General features: G+C 41.9%; 1 protein-coding gene across 1 annotated transcript in view; it reads right to left on the bottom strand.

The window, feature by feature from the left end:
* Nucleotides 1-12,604, bottom strand: part of cpxm1b (carboxypeptidase X (M14 family), member 1b) — a 29,175-nt gene extending 16,571 nt beyond the window's left edge. The window contains exons 1-4 of the mRNA XM_033633245.2: nucleotides 12,219-12,604; nucleotides 4,643-4,752; nucleotides 4,411-4,550; nucleotides 3,642-3,726 (exon numbers count right to left, since the gene is read on the bottom strand). Coding sequence (XP_033489136.2) covers nucleotides 3,642-3,726; nucleotides 4,411-4,550; nucleotides 4,643-4,752; nucleotides 12,219-12,561 — 678 coding nt within the window. The 5' untranslated portion in view covers nucleotides 12,562-12,604. The remainder of the gene's footprint in view (nucleotides 1-3,641; nucleotides 3,727-4,410; nucleotides 4,551-4,642; nucleotides 4,753-12,218) is intronic.
* Between the last annotated feature and the right edge of the window lie 598 nt (nucleotides 12,605-13,202).

The following is a 13,202-nucleotide window of genomic DNA, read 5'->3' as shown; positions in this document are numbered from 1 at the left end:
ATGGATGGATTGATGGACAGGCCTACTGGACACAGGCCCAGGGGCCCAAAGTGTCAGGATCCCCCCTGGCCTTCACCAGCAAAATATCACTGAAATTAACACCTGCTGACCAGGAAGAGACTTTAAACAACTACAAAAAACTCCAAAAGGCCGCAGAGACGCACAAAATGACTAAAAAATGCTGCACAACAGCTTCAAAGAGACTTATGATGATTATGAAAAGGGGAATAACAACCACAAAGGGACACCAAAAGACCCCAAAGAGACACAAAACCACAGAAGGATGTGTAATGACAGCAAAGAGACACAAAGGGACTTGCAACTATTAAAACGGGAAAAACAACCACAAACAGACACAAGAAGACCACAAAGAGACTTACAATGACTATGAAAAGGGGAAAAACAACCACGAAGAGACACAAAAGAATACAGAAGATGCACAACAGCCACAAAGAGAGTTAATGTGACTACGAGAAGGGGAACGACAACCTTGAAAAGACACAAAAGGACTACAAAAGATGCACATCAGCTGCAAAGAGTTACAAATAGACTTGGACTATGAAAAGGGGAAAAACAACCACGAAGAGATGCAAAAAGACCAGAAAGAGACACAGAATGACTAACAACCATGGAGAGCGGAAACACAAACACAAAGAGACAAAAAATGACAACAAAAAGCTACAAAGAGACTTACAACTACAAAAAGGTGAAAAAACCGCTAAGAGACACAAAAAGACCACAAGGAGATAAAAAATTACCAATAAATGCTGCAAAACCCAGAAAGAGACACAAAGAGACTTACAGAAATGAAAAGGGGAAATACAACCATGAAGAGACACAAAATGGCCACAAAGACACACAAAAGACCAGAACGAGACACAAAATCACTACAAAAAAGCTGCAAAGAGACACAAAGACTATTAACCATAAATAAGGGAAAAACAACCACAAACAGACAAAAAAATTACTACAAAAAGCTACAAAGAGACACAAAGACACACAAAGAGACTAATAACTATAAAAGAGGGAAAAACAACCACAAAGAGACAAAAAATTACAAAAAGCTACATAGACACACAAAGAGACTTACGACTTTTAAAAGGGGAAAAACAACCACAGCGAGACACAAAATGACCGCAAAGAGACATAAAAAGTCCAGAAAGAGACACAAAATGACTACAAAACACTTCAAATAAAGCTGCAAGGACACACAAAGAGACTAATAACTATGAAAAGGGGGAAAACAACCACAAAGAGACAAAAAATGACCGCAAATAGACACAAAAAGTCCAGAGAGAGACACAAAATCACTACAAAAAAGCTACAAAGAGACACAGACACTTACAATGACTACAAAAAGGTAAAAAAAAAAAAAAAGACCCAAAAATGATCGCTGAGACACAAAATGGCCACAAAGAGACACATAAAGTCCAGAGAGAGACACAAAATCACAATAAATACTACAAAAAAAGCTACAAAGAGACACAGAGACTTACAATGACTACAAAAAGGCAAAAACAAACAAACAAAAGAACCAAAAATGATCGCAAAGAGACACAAAAAGTCCAGATAGACACAAAATCACTACAAAAAAACTACAAAAAGCCCACAAAGAAATAAATATGACTACAAAAAGCTTCTAAGAGACACAAAGAAATAAAAATGACTACAAAAAGCTTCAAAGAGACACAAAGCGACTTATAACTAGGGAAAGGGGAAAAACAACCACTAAGACACAAAATGGCCGCAAAGAGACACAAAAAGACCACAAAGCTACACAAAGCACATAGATATGCGTAATGACTACATAGAGACGGAAAACAACAACAATAAGAGGCTAAACCACCACAAAGTGTGTATCTAACGTTAGCTCCTCTGTAGGAGAGGTGGTGGGGCCCGTTGTCTCATAACGCGCCCATGCAAACGTCCCCTAACTAACTGTTAGAGCTAACGTTACTTTGGAGCTAGCATGAAATGCTTCCTATAACCTCAACATTTCAGCAGAGACCAAAAACAAAAAGTACAGAGAGGCACCAGGTGTTTATCAGGTAACTTACAGGGTGTCTCATCCTGTCCCGGGCGGGCTCCAACTGTCGGTCATCCAGGTTGTTGAGGAAGGAGGACATGATTTTGTGGGACATGTACTCCTGCATGTCCCGCTCCGTCCTATCGTTCAACAGACGCTCCTCTGCTACAAACCGTAACGCCGCCACACGATCATCGTGCCGGGTCACCACCGGTGAGTCGGTACCGGAGGCCTGGCTCATACTGGTCCTTTCACCGCTGCTCTCCATTGTGTCTTTCAGTGTTGGACGATTAACGTTAGATTAACCAAATAAAGACTTGTACCTGAGCAAACTGAAGATCATGAGCAGTTTCAAACCATATTCACAGTTGTTTTCTTTTAATTTAAAACGCGACGCTGACCGTTCAGTAACCATGATCAAACTGTTTCTTTTGTTTGTTTGTTTTTTTATTTATTTTTTTTTAACTTTATTGCAAAGATACAAGGATACAGATTACAGGAAGTTTTAGAGACATAAGAGATAAATCAATAATAATCCGTAAAGCACATGTAAACAGAAAATAAATAAGGGAGCCAGGGTACATTACATTATACAAAAACATCAAAAAACTTAAAGACACTAATTGTTTCTGTGTCTGAACTTAAACAAACCTGACGTCATCATAAAACCAAACACACATAAATACAATTATATCTTTTAATTTTATTTCAATGACCAAACCATAACGTTGTTGGATGCATCATCACATTATCATAAAAATATTTTTTAAAACTTTTTTAATTGAAAAAAATTATCATTTTTAAAAGAATATCACCAATGAAAAGTTGAATCCCATTTCCACGTGATTTTTTTTTTTTTTTTAATTTATTTGATTTTATTTTTGCCGGAAAATGACCTCCAATGAATGATCAGAAAAAAGTAAAAACAAACACTGACTAAAGAAATGACTTTAAGGTATTACATCATAAAGTCAAATCATGATCTGACCCCTCTGTCAGATGGACCGCACCATTTCACAATACCTGTGGGGGGGTGGGAGCATCAGATGGCATGTTGAAATGTGTTTTAATGATAAAAATACATGTATTTATCATGTAAATACATATCAATACAAATAAATGTAAATACAGATTGTATTTCCAGTGGTATATTATATTATTATTGTATGTGATCCAATTTAAAGGTCATCATAGATCTTTTTATGGACTCCCCTTGACCTTGGGCTGGGGTCATCTCCCTTTGAACCCCCCTGACAACGGGTCTATATATATATATGTATACATATATATAGCTAGATAGATAGATAGCTAGATAGATAGATAGATAGATTTTTTTCATGTTGCAACATATGCACAAGGCGCAATGAGAAAGCCTTGGTCAGAACATTGTAATAATTCACTCATTTCAATCCAGTAAAGTAATTCACCCACAAGCTGTTACCACCATTATAACAAAGTCTTGAGAGACAGGTGAGGGAGCGTGTGACGAGTATATCACTGGTTTATATCCGACAGCAGTTTGATAATTGGAACGTGAATGTGGGGAACATTTACAGAAGCATCACGAGATAAAAATTCAGTTTGAAGGTTGGAAAAGAAAAATGTTTTCACTCACAGCCTCCTCTGTCCCGTTCATACTTGGCTTCCAGACCAGCGAGTCGTTACTGAACTGCACCTTGTAGGTATGGACCACGTTCCAACTGTGTGTGGACAAGACACGTGGAGTTCTGTAGTACATTACATTTCATGTGTGATACACAGAAGAATCTCAACGTAGAGTCCAAAACAAGACCCCCATCTACCATCAGAGAAAAGATTATGCATTTTTTATTTCTATTTAAAGGATTAATCAGTACAGTAGTGGTGGTATGTGGTGGTAGCAGTTGCTGGATACCCAGAGCTATACGGCCCAATGATAGACAGCAGGTTGTCAAACTGCCCCTGAGTCATCCTAAAATATACCTGGACATGTCCATCATGGAGAAGAAGCTCCTGGACCAACTGGTGGTGCTCCCCATGATCCAGCCTCTTTTTTAGGGTCTCATGTATCCACACAGATCTCTGTTTATCTGCTGACAACCTCTCACCCTCAACCGGAGCTACAGACAGCACCCTCTGCCTCAACATGTCAGGAACTAGATACTAATCACTATCATATAAATAATCTAAAAAAATAAACTGTAAATTGATTATACGGGAAGGTAAGGTTTTTTAACAGCGCCCTCTAGAGAGCAAAATCTAATGAACGTGACAACCACCCCTGTTCTCCCCTAACTGGAAGCTTTTCAATTTGGCGAGTGTTAAAAGATTTTGAGATGAACATCGCTGTAAAGAAGAGCTTGTTCACTCTTGACACTATATGAACTTTAACCCTCAGTACTGACCTCCAGATGGAGCTGCGACCCTGCAGGATGACACCAGTGAAGCGAGTCAGTCGCAGAGCGTCGACCTCTAGCCACTGCTTCGTGTCTCTGTACTGAGCACACCAGCCTCCATCGTAGATGTCACCGTCCTCTATCCCAGACTGAAACACACACAGGAAACACTCTGTCATACTGTTGCTCTGTAGCATGTGATCGATGAAGTCTTTGATTAGCTGTCAGTCTGTGTGGTTACCTGGATGTTGAGTCTGCCGCGGTGAGGGCCCAGGCCTCTGCGCTTGTAGGACGACGCTCTCAGCTGGGTGTCTTTGACCCTGAGTGACTCCAGACCCAGTGGAGGACATTCTGACACAGCCAACAGGGATGTATTAACCATTTGAATATTATCACACCATGACAGTAGAAGGCAGAGCAGCAAAGTGAGAAGAAGCCGCTGCTCCAGAGGTAAAATTCTAGTTTCATTTTTGCACAGAAATTGTTAAAGGAGTGACTGTTTGTGTCATCAATACAAACACAGAGAAAGCAGATTAATGTCTTCATGGCTTTTTAAGTAAACGTTCAAATTCCAGTTTACACTGGGAATAAACTAATGGAACCAGATCTCACCCCACTTTGCTCCTCAGTAACACAGTGTATGCAGGTTTGCAAACCATACTGCAGTTACATACACTCACATGTTCACATATGATACTGAACATATGTACAAACACTTGACCTTGTGAGAGCTGGGAGGTCACAAGGTCAACTCTCCGAAGCATGTGAGAACAAACTAAATCACCTGAAGCAGTGTGTGGGATTTAGTGCCATCTAGTGGTGAGGTTGCAGATTGCAGCCAATTAAATACTCCGTTCTCGTGCTGCAGAACCTGGAGTGACCTTGAGGCAAGAAAAAATCACGAGAGGCCCTCTCTAGAGCCAGTGTTTGGTTTGTCCTTTCTGGGCTACTGTAGAAACATGACAGGCTCTGTGAAAGAGGACCAGGCCCCCAGGAATGCCACTCAGCCTTGCTTTCAGTTTTTCTCAGTGGCCACTCAAAGTATTTCGGCGAAAAAACCCAATGCTGGCCAGAAAGCATTTTCCCCATAGATCACCACTGCAAAGAGACGTCTGTGAAACTGACAGGACACCTCGAACTGCAAACAAAGTCAAGTATGACTATCACAGTTATGAATTTGTGATCAACACAGGTTTTATTTTTGTAAAACTTTCCCCGAGCAGAGGAAAGTGATTTGAAAACCTGTGACATCAAATGTTAAGTTTCAGGGCTGAGCCGGCACATTCTCATTCCCAGTTCATCAAATGCCGATGCTTTGTTCTGGCCCCCGGCGTGTGATACAGACCCCAAAGGTCCCCTTTAGTATCTTATGGGACACACCGGGCATTAAACTAACTCCATCGTAAAACCAAAAGTCAATGTTGTGACCACTTAGGTATGGCCACATAAATACGCCAAGGGGTTTCTATCACGCGTGACAAAGCATCAGCATTTGACGACATGGCAATGAACACAGGCTGGCCAAGCAAGGATTCACAGGTGGACCCAGCAGGAGGAACACTACTGCACATCTTCAGTGGGCTGCATACCCTGGAGGTAAACCCGGAAGCTAGAAACATTTTTGGCGCATGTGCCAGGCGAGCAATTCTCATTGGACTAAATAGGTGCCAACGCGGTAGCCTGGAAATCCAGACCCAAATCTAGAAAGATTTGGGGTCTGGCTATGAGTAATGCAAATGGCCCAACTTGAGGGGCGGCACCAAGCATGCATTTGTAAATATCACTGCACGCAATTGGATAACACTACGACCAATCAAAACAATACATGGGGTGACGTATCCAGAGCTTAGCTACCAGTGGAGCTAACTGGTAGATTAGACTCTTGCCGTATCTGGTCGGCAAAACAGCAAAAACGTCCTTCTTGCAAACGAAAGATTCGAGCGCCGTCTTCTGTTCCTCTTTTAGAGAAAAAGCCAAGTCTAACTCGTTCATTGTAGCGGCCAAAGCCGTTTCACACAACTGGTGTACATCCGTAGCCATCTTGCAGTGTTTACTGACTGATTCCGGACTTCATCAACGCAGCGCTGTCGTCATCTGTTTAGCTCGCCTCTGGCCCGCCTATATCAGATACACCGATGTGACTGGTGCAGCTCGGCTCCAACGATTGCCAGAGTGACTCGCTGTGCAAATTCAAATTGTGCTCTCGCGAGAACTCTGGATTTCCAGGGTACCAACTCGGGGTCTGGTGTCCAGATCTAAGAATATCCATGAAGAGGATCTGTTCTCTAATTAGGGGCTTTCTTAGCTAATAAAAAACACAACAATTCTTAGTTTCAGGTGTCTATACACTAATTAAAACATAGTCAGGAATATTGTATTCCATTTCTGCCAATGGATCCCGCTAAATCCTACACACTGCTCCTTTACAACAGAGGGAAGTTTGTCTTCAAATATTGCAATGTTATATAATGTGCATGAATTATATATCACTAAAGGAGCACATTTTGTAAATGGGACAAATGACAGTTACCATATTACAGAAAAAAAAACAAAACAAATGCAGATGCTTTCCTACATTTTGAGGTGTTGCAACTTTTACATAAGTAAGACTTCTTCCAGCTCTGATGGATTTACCAGTTAAGCAAAAGACGCTAATTGGAAGAGACGTTAAAAAGCAGAGCAGGAAACAGAGGAAGCACAACTCTCTTGTAGAGGGTGAAATGTCTTTAAACTTGTCCAGCGTCCTCCGCTGCCGTATTAAAGCCTCAGACAGACTCTCATTGTCTGAAGGGTTCAGCTCGGTTCAAGCTGCCTCTTCCTGCCAGGATGCTTTACTGGCTGTTAAAAAGTCTCAGGCGAAGGTATAGAAGCAGTATAAACAAATGCTAAATGTAGGTGGCATTTCCTGTAAAGACCCTGTCCCCCTTTGGCCCTGTAGTCCAACTGGATCTCTGATGAGCTGAGTGTGACTCAAAATGTTGCTGAGCTTTTAAAAAGTGACGTCTCTTTGTTGCTGTTGATCGGTGTGTCAAGCCACAAACGTTTGGAGTTGAGCCAGAGAGACTCCGGAAATAATACTCAGAAGACAAAACCGTAAAGTCCCCAAGGAGAGAAAATAATTAACATTGTTGGTTTGGGGGCTAAATTGCAACAAAAAAGTGGTTTTGTAAGAGCGTCATTCAGTTTGTTTATCCTTGTCTGCCCGAAACTGTTTATAGAAGGAATAAAGACCATGACTGTCTCTCCTTGTCTATCTCAGTTTCACATCTGCTACCCCCCAAACCCTTCTTTCATTTCCTTTTGCCTCATTTCTTCTCTCTAGACAGATCCACAAGGAGAAGATCAAGCTCAAGACACTTCATCAAAAACAAATTCCACACCCTGAGCCTCATCTCAATGGGTTCTTCATCAGGATCTTCCAGCTTCATGATCCCTATTCATGATTAACTGTGCAAAATGCAAGTAAGTCAAGACCAGACCTGAGGGGCCTGTTTGGACAGTAGAAATTGAGAGGCTCAATTATGTACTCTGGTGCCAGATCGCTGAGAGTCTTCATTAATTCTTAAGAGTCTTAATTGAGTTGGTAATTAAAAGTACTTTAAAATGGATTCTAAAAGAGACTGGGAGCCAATGCAAGGGGGCCAAAATAGGTGTGATGTGTGAGGATCGTTTTGCTTTGGTCAAAAGTCGCTGCTGACTAAATGCTGAAGGCAAAATGTCAACAAATCTGAAGGGTCGGCTGGAGCTGATATGAGTATGCAGCACCTAAATTTGGTTACAACTGTCCAAAGAATTACAGCAGAATATCGCACCATATTACACAACATCGGCCAAATTTGGTTTCGGTTGGAGAGGTTTTTTAAAAGTAAAATTTTTTTTTTAAAAAAAAAAACCTTTTACTTACTTTCCCAACATGGCAACTTTTCCAGCGTATCCCTCACAGTTTATCTAACTATGGTACTAGCTGACGGAGCTTGAAGAAATTTTAATGGGCATCAGCTCTGATTCGATGTGACGTGACAAGTTGCTTACTAAGCATTTATTCCTACAGTTATCTCCACTTCGGTCTTTCCATCTGCATACACACATTATATGTACTGACACTCCACATACACACACTTCCTCAATCAGCTCATTTTTCAGTCCAGTGAACACACAAAACTATGCATGCATATACTTATATATGAAACTTACAAGGGCACATACACAAAACAGCTGGTAGAACAATCACAGCTCTCTGGAAGCTAAAGCAGACCAGACCAGTGCACCAAACCTCCACACCATGATGTTAATCATGTATTGTAAGGTCAGAACTTGGTTTTAGGGTTATGGTTATAATAAATGTCCTTATAAACATTGTACTTTGAGAGATGAGGTTATAGAGAGAGAGACTGGCCGGAGAGGAGCAAAACAGAGAGGCAGCATCAGTGAGAAAATAAGTGACAGGAAGACCACAGGAGACATTGGTAATTATTTCGTGAGACAATAAAACATAAAACATGTAAAATAATAAATGAAATCTGTATTTTAGAGCTTAATTTTGGACACAGTATGTGATGAAATAATCTCGCTACTTTTGGAACGTGACAGACGTTGCGCACCCAGGTCATGTGAGATTATTTTGTCACACATGGGTCACTTAGCAGTCAGTTTATAGACGACAATGTACAGGAAGACACCAGTTCGTTTGTGAACTGAGAGAAATGCAACATTTTCAAGGGGAACAAAGACCACGCCTCGAACACATCCCACCCGCCCAGAAGTATTTAAACACACCTGATGCATCCTTTTTCTCTTCACATCCAACCCGCCCAATCCCTTCTTGTCTCTTACATCTTTTTCTCTGCTCTTTTCTGCCTACAGGAACCAGTGGGGTCTCGATCCAAAACCAAGTCCACAAAGAGACAACTCCCACACTCAGGGCGCATTCACACCAGGATAGCCCAGGGGACTCGGTTCGATTTGGCGGGGAATGCCGAAAAATTTCACACCTTCATTTGGTTCGGTTCACTTTCACACTGCACTTTTTAAAGCGGACCAAACCGCCTGGACAACATCACGCAGTTAGAACAGCTGCTCATTTGGGGGCAGTATCGCCCGAAACAAGCACTGACCAGGAAGAAAAAGAGCACGAGGAAGAAGAAAACCCGGCTCATTGATTGCCCAGGACTGAAAACAGAAATCCATTGTGGGTAGCCACAAGCAACTGCAATATATAGTCCTCTGACCATGTATTAATAAGTGCCTGCACCTCCTCACTACTCCACATCTGCCCACGAGACATTTTCCAACTTTTTCTTTTTGTACCTCTGCTTCTCCCGGTTTGCACTGTTGGCTTTGTTTTTTTTCCTACCCAAAATGCACTGCGCTCTACGTCACTTCTACGTCTGCTCTACATCACCTCTCTTTGGTTCACTGGATAGTCCGTTTGTATTTCCCACTGTAAGCAAACTGCACCAGGGTTCACTTGCAAGTGAACCGAGACCCCCAGTTTTCAAGCAGGCCAAGGTTCGCTCATTTGGTCCGCACCAGAGTTTGAATGAGCGTTCACACCACTCCAAACGAACTGAGCTATCCGTTGAAGCGGACCAGGGTTCGTTTAAAGCGGACCAAATAGCGCCAGTGTGAATGCATCCTCACTACCGGGATCCCTCCTGCGTTCCTGCCTTCAACCAACACATCCATCATCACACTCACGATGATGGATGATTGAGATCTTCCATCCCTTCATCCCTCATCCCTTCTTTCCTCACTCTTCATCCCTTGATCCTCATCCTGTCATCCCTAACCCTTCATCCATTCGTCCCTCGACCTTTGTCCCTCAACCCTTCGACCCTCATCCCCTCATACCTCTATCTTCATCCTTTCATCCTGCACCTGTCATCCCTCGACCCTTATCCCTTCGTCCGTCATCCCCAACCCTTTCCCTTATTCTTCTACCCTCATCCCTTCATCGTACATCCTATCATCCCTCAATCCTTATCCTTTCATTCTCTCAGCCTTTAATCCATCATCTGCAATAAACCATTCAAAATCTTAATCTCATCGGTGTGATCTTTGTTAATGAACGATATCCCTCTTTCACAGATCACTGACAACTGATATTTCTCCTGGTGTTATTTTGACACCAGTATTTTCACAGTGTTGGTGCAGAGAGAGGTGAAGCTGTCTTCTCATTAACGCTGTATCAGAGATTTGTTGTTATGAGTCTGTGCTTTGCTTTGAGACAGTAGTGAAGCAGCAGATTTAATTAGTACACAGGTTCAGATATAGGCTACAGTATGCTCTGCCTCAGTAGGGGAATCACATGAATCAGATCTGGGTCTGAACTTAGTGTTAAATTAGCAAATATTTCTAGGGTTTGTTTGATGCTTTCCTTGGTGGGTTTAGTTCAATCAACAATTCAGTGTGTCCCAGTGAGCTTCAAATTCCCCATTAAACTATTCTAAGCTGGTGTAGAAAGTGTTAATGAGTCAGAAATTCACCTGAGACCACTTGAATTGTCCTGACACAGCAAACCCTCCATGTGAAAGCACCTCAAACTATTTGCTACCAACATGTGACCCTTGTCTGATTGACATACTGTATACACATCAGGGCTAGTCCCTATACATACGTGGGACCGTCTCCGTGGCCACTGACGGGCTCACACTGGGTTTGACCTTGGGTTTGGCTTTCTTAACAACCTTCGGCTTCTTGATGACGAGTTTGGGTTTCTTCAGGATTGTTTTGGGCTTCTTTGCTACCTTAACGCTCCTGGTGGATCTCCTTGCTACAAAAATGCAAACCATTTAACGCATAGTAGAAAACACATATCTCGCAGAACATGACTTCAGAGTTTGTGAATTAGTCTTGTAAACAGAACAACAGGAAGTATTTTAGCAAAATGTTTCACTCCTCCTTTAACATTGTTGGAAAGTTCTTCACTCACCACTAAAAGAGGAGCTGCAGCGAGCAGCACAAACCAGCTTTAAAACCTGAGACTGCATTAATGTAAATGCTGCGGAGCTGATGTTTTTGGCTGTGGATGTTCACATCTATTTACATTATATCCATTTGGCTGCAGCCACAGCTCCAGTGAGCGTACAGCTGACTCACTGCCTGCATGGACAACATCACATGATTGGTTTTCAGGAGTGTGAGGGGTCTTGTTCTTTGTTTTTTTGGTCTGAGGCATCACACAGCCCATCTGGTTTCCATCAGTAGAAAACACACAGCGAAAATGTCTCACCGCGCAGAGGGTAGAATGTGGAACATCCTCCCCCAACCCTCGGACACTGACTCCCTGACCGCAGATATGCAGAGCCAACAGGGCTCTCTTTACACTGAGAATCTGGGAGGCTCAGAGGAACCCTGAGGAACGTTACTTTGACTTGTTATTTAAATCCTGAGGAGGATCCTTAACCAATGGACATTTGGAACCTTTGACCTGAGGAACATTTCTTAACCCCAGAACTCCACCAGCACCAGTTTGTAGATTTGCTGTATCTATTCTCTAAAGATGCAAACAACACATTTATTCCTTGAATTAAAGTTCTGGTCACTTTGTTCTCTGTTTGCAGAGGAACACTTGACTTTACCGACATGACTGTTCATGGGAAAAGTAATGGAACACATGGAAAACCAGTGAACAATTAGCCAGGCTGTAAAAATGTACATTTGGCCATGTTGGCACGACTAAAAATACTAATGTAAAAAGATCACATTAATTTGACCACTGTGCAAATGTCCACAGAAATATAATGTTTTCATATGGAGTAAAACAAACTGCATTAAAATTCCAACATATAAAATCTACAATATTAATATCTCCTCACCTAATTCCAAAGGACCCTCATGTTCTTCTTCCTCAGTGTCTTTCCTGGACACCGGTCTTCCTGTTGTTTTACCTGCATCTTCAGTCACATGTTTAGCAGCTGTGGTGGTTTCAGGAGGTTTAGCAGTTGTCTTGCTGTAACTGGTTGTGACTCCTGTGGTGGTGGGAACCTCAGTGGTGTTGATTTCTCCTGCAGAAATAAGGCTCTCAATTGTAGTAAATGTAGCATCTGAATCCACAGTGGATCTCACTGTAGCTGTGTCATCAGTAGGTTTGGATAAAGTGAAGATAAATGATCCACAATGCAGAAATAAAAGCAGAATGATATGCAGAACTCCTGCCATAGTAACTCCTCTCTGTAGGAACCCCTCCAAAACTAAACACTCATTCAACCTCTCTGACCTGCCGCTCTGCAACACCATCAAGTCACCCGCAGTGGAAAACAACTTCTAGTCACAGACTGACAAAATAAAAGCTGTGCTGATACATTGAGCATATTTTTGTTCGAGTGTTTCCTGCTTCTCAAAAAATTTAGATTTAGAAAAGATTTTGTTGCTCCTCCTTGTCAGATACAATACTAAACTTAATACAATCATGAGCCACGTTATTAGGTACGCCTGTTCAGCTGCTCCTAAATGCAAATAGTTAATCAGCCAATCACATGGCAGCAACTTGATGCATTTAGTCATGTAGACATGGTTAAGATGAGCTGCTGTTAGAACAGAGCATCAGAATGATGAAGAAAGGTGATTTAAGTGACTTTGAACATGGCATGGCTGTCAAATAAGCACTGGTTCCAACCAAGGTGTGCAGAAGACCATCTCTGAAGCAACAACACCTTGTCCAACCTTGAAGCAGATGGGCTACAGCAGCAGAAGACCACACCAGGTGCCACTCCTGTCAGCTAACAACAGGAAACTGAGGCTACAATTCACACGGGTTTTCTCACCAAAACTGGACAATAGAAGATTGGAAAAACCACATT

This window comes from Epinephelus lanceolatus, chromosome 7 (assembly GCF_041903045.1).
Source record: "Epinephelus lanceolatus isolate andai-2023 chromosome 7, ASM4190304v1, whole genome shotgun sequence".
In the NCBI taxonomy this organism is placed as follows: Eukaryota; Metazoa; Chordata; class Actinopteri; order Perciformes; family Serranidae; genus Epinephelus; species Epinephelus lanceolatus.
Note: the sequence above shows the minus strand (reverse complement) of the source record. Positions and strands in the feature narration are given on the sequence as shown.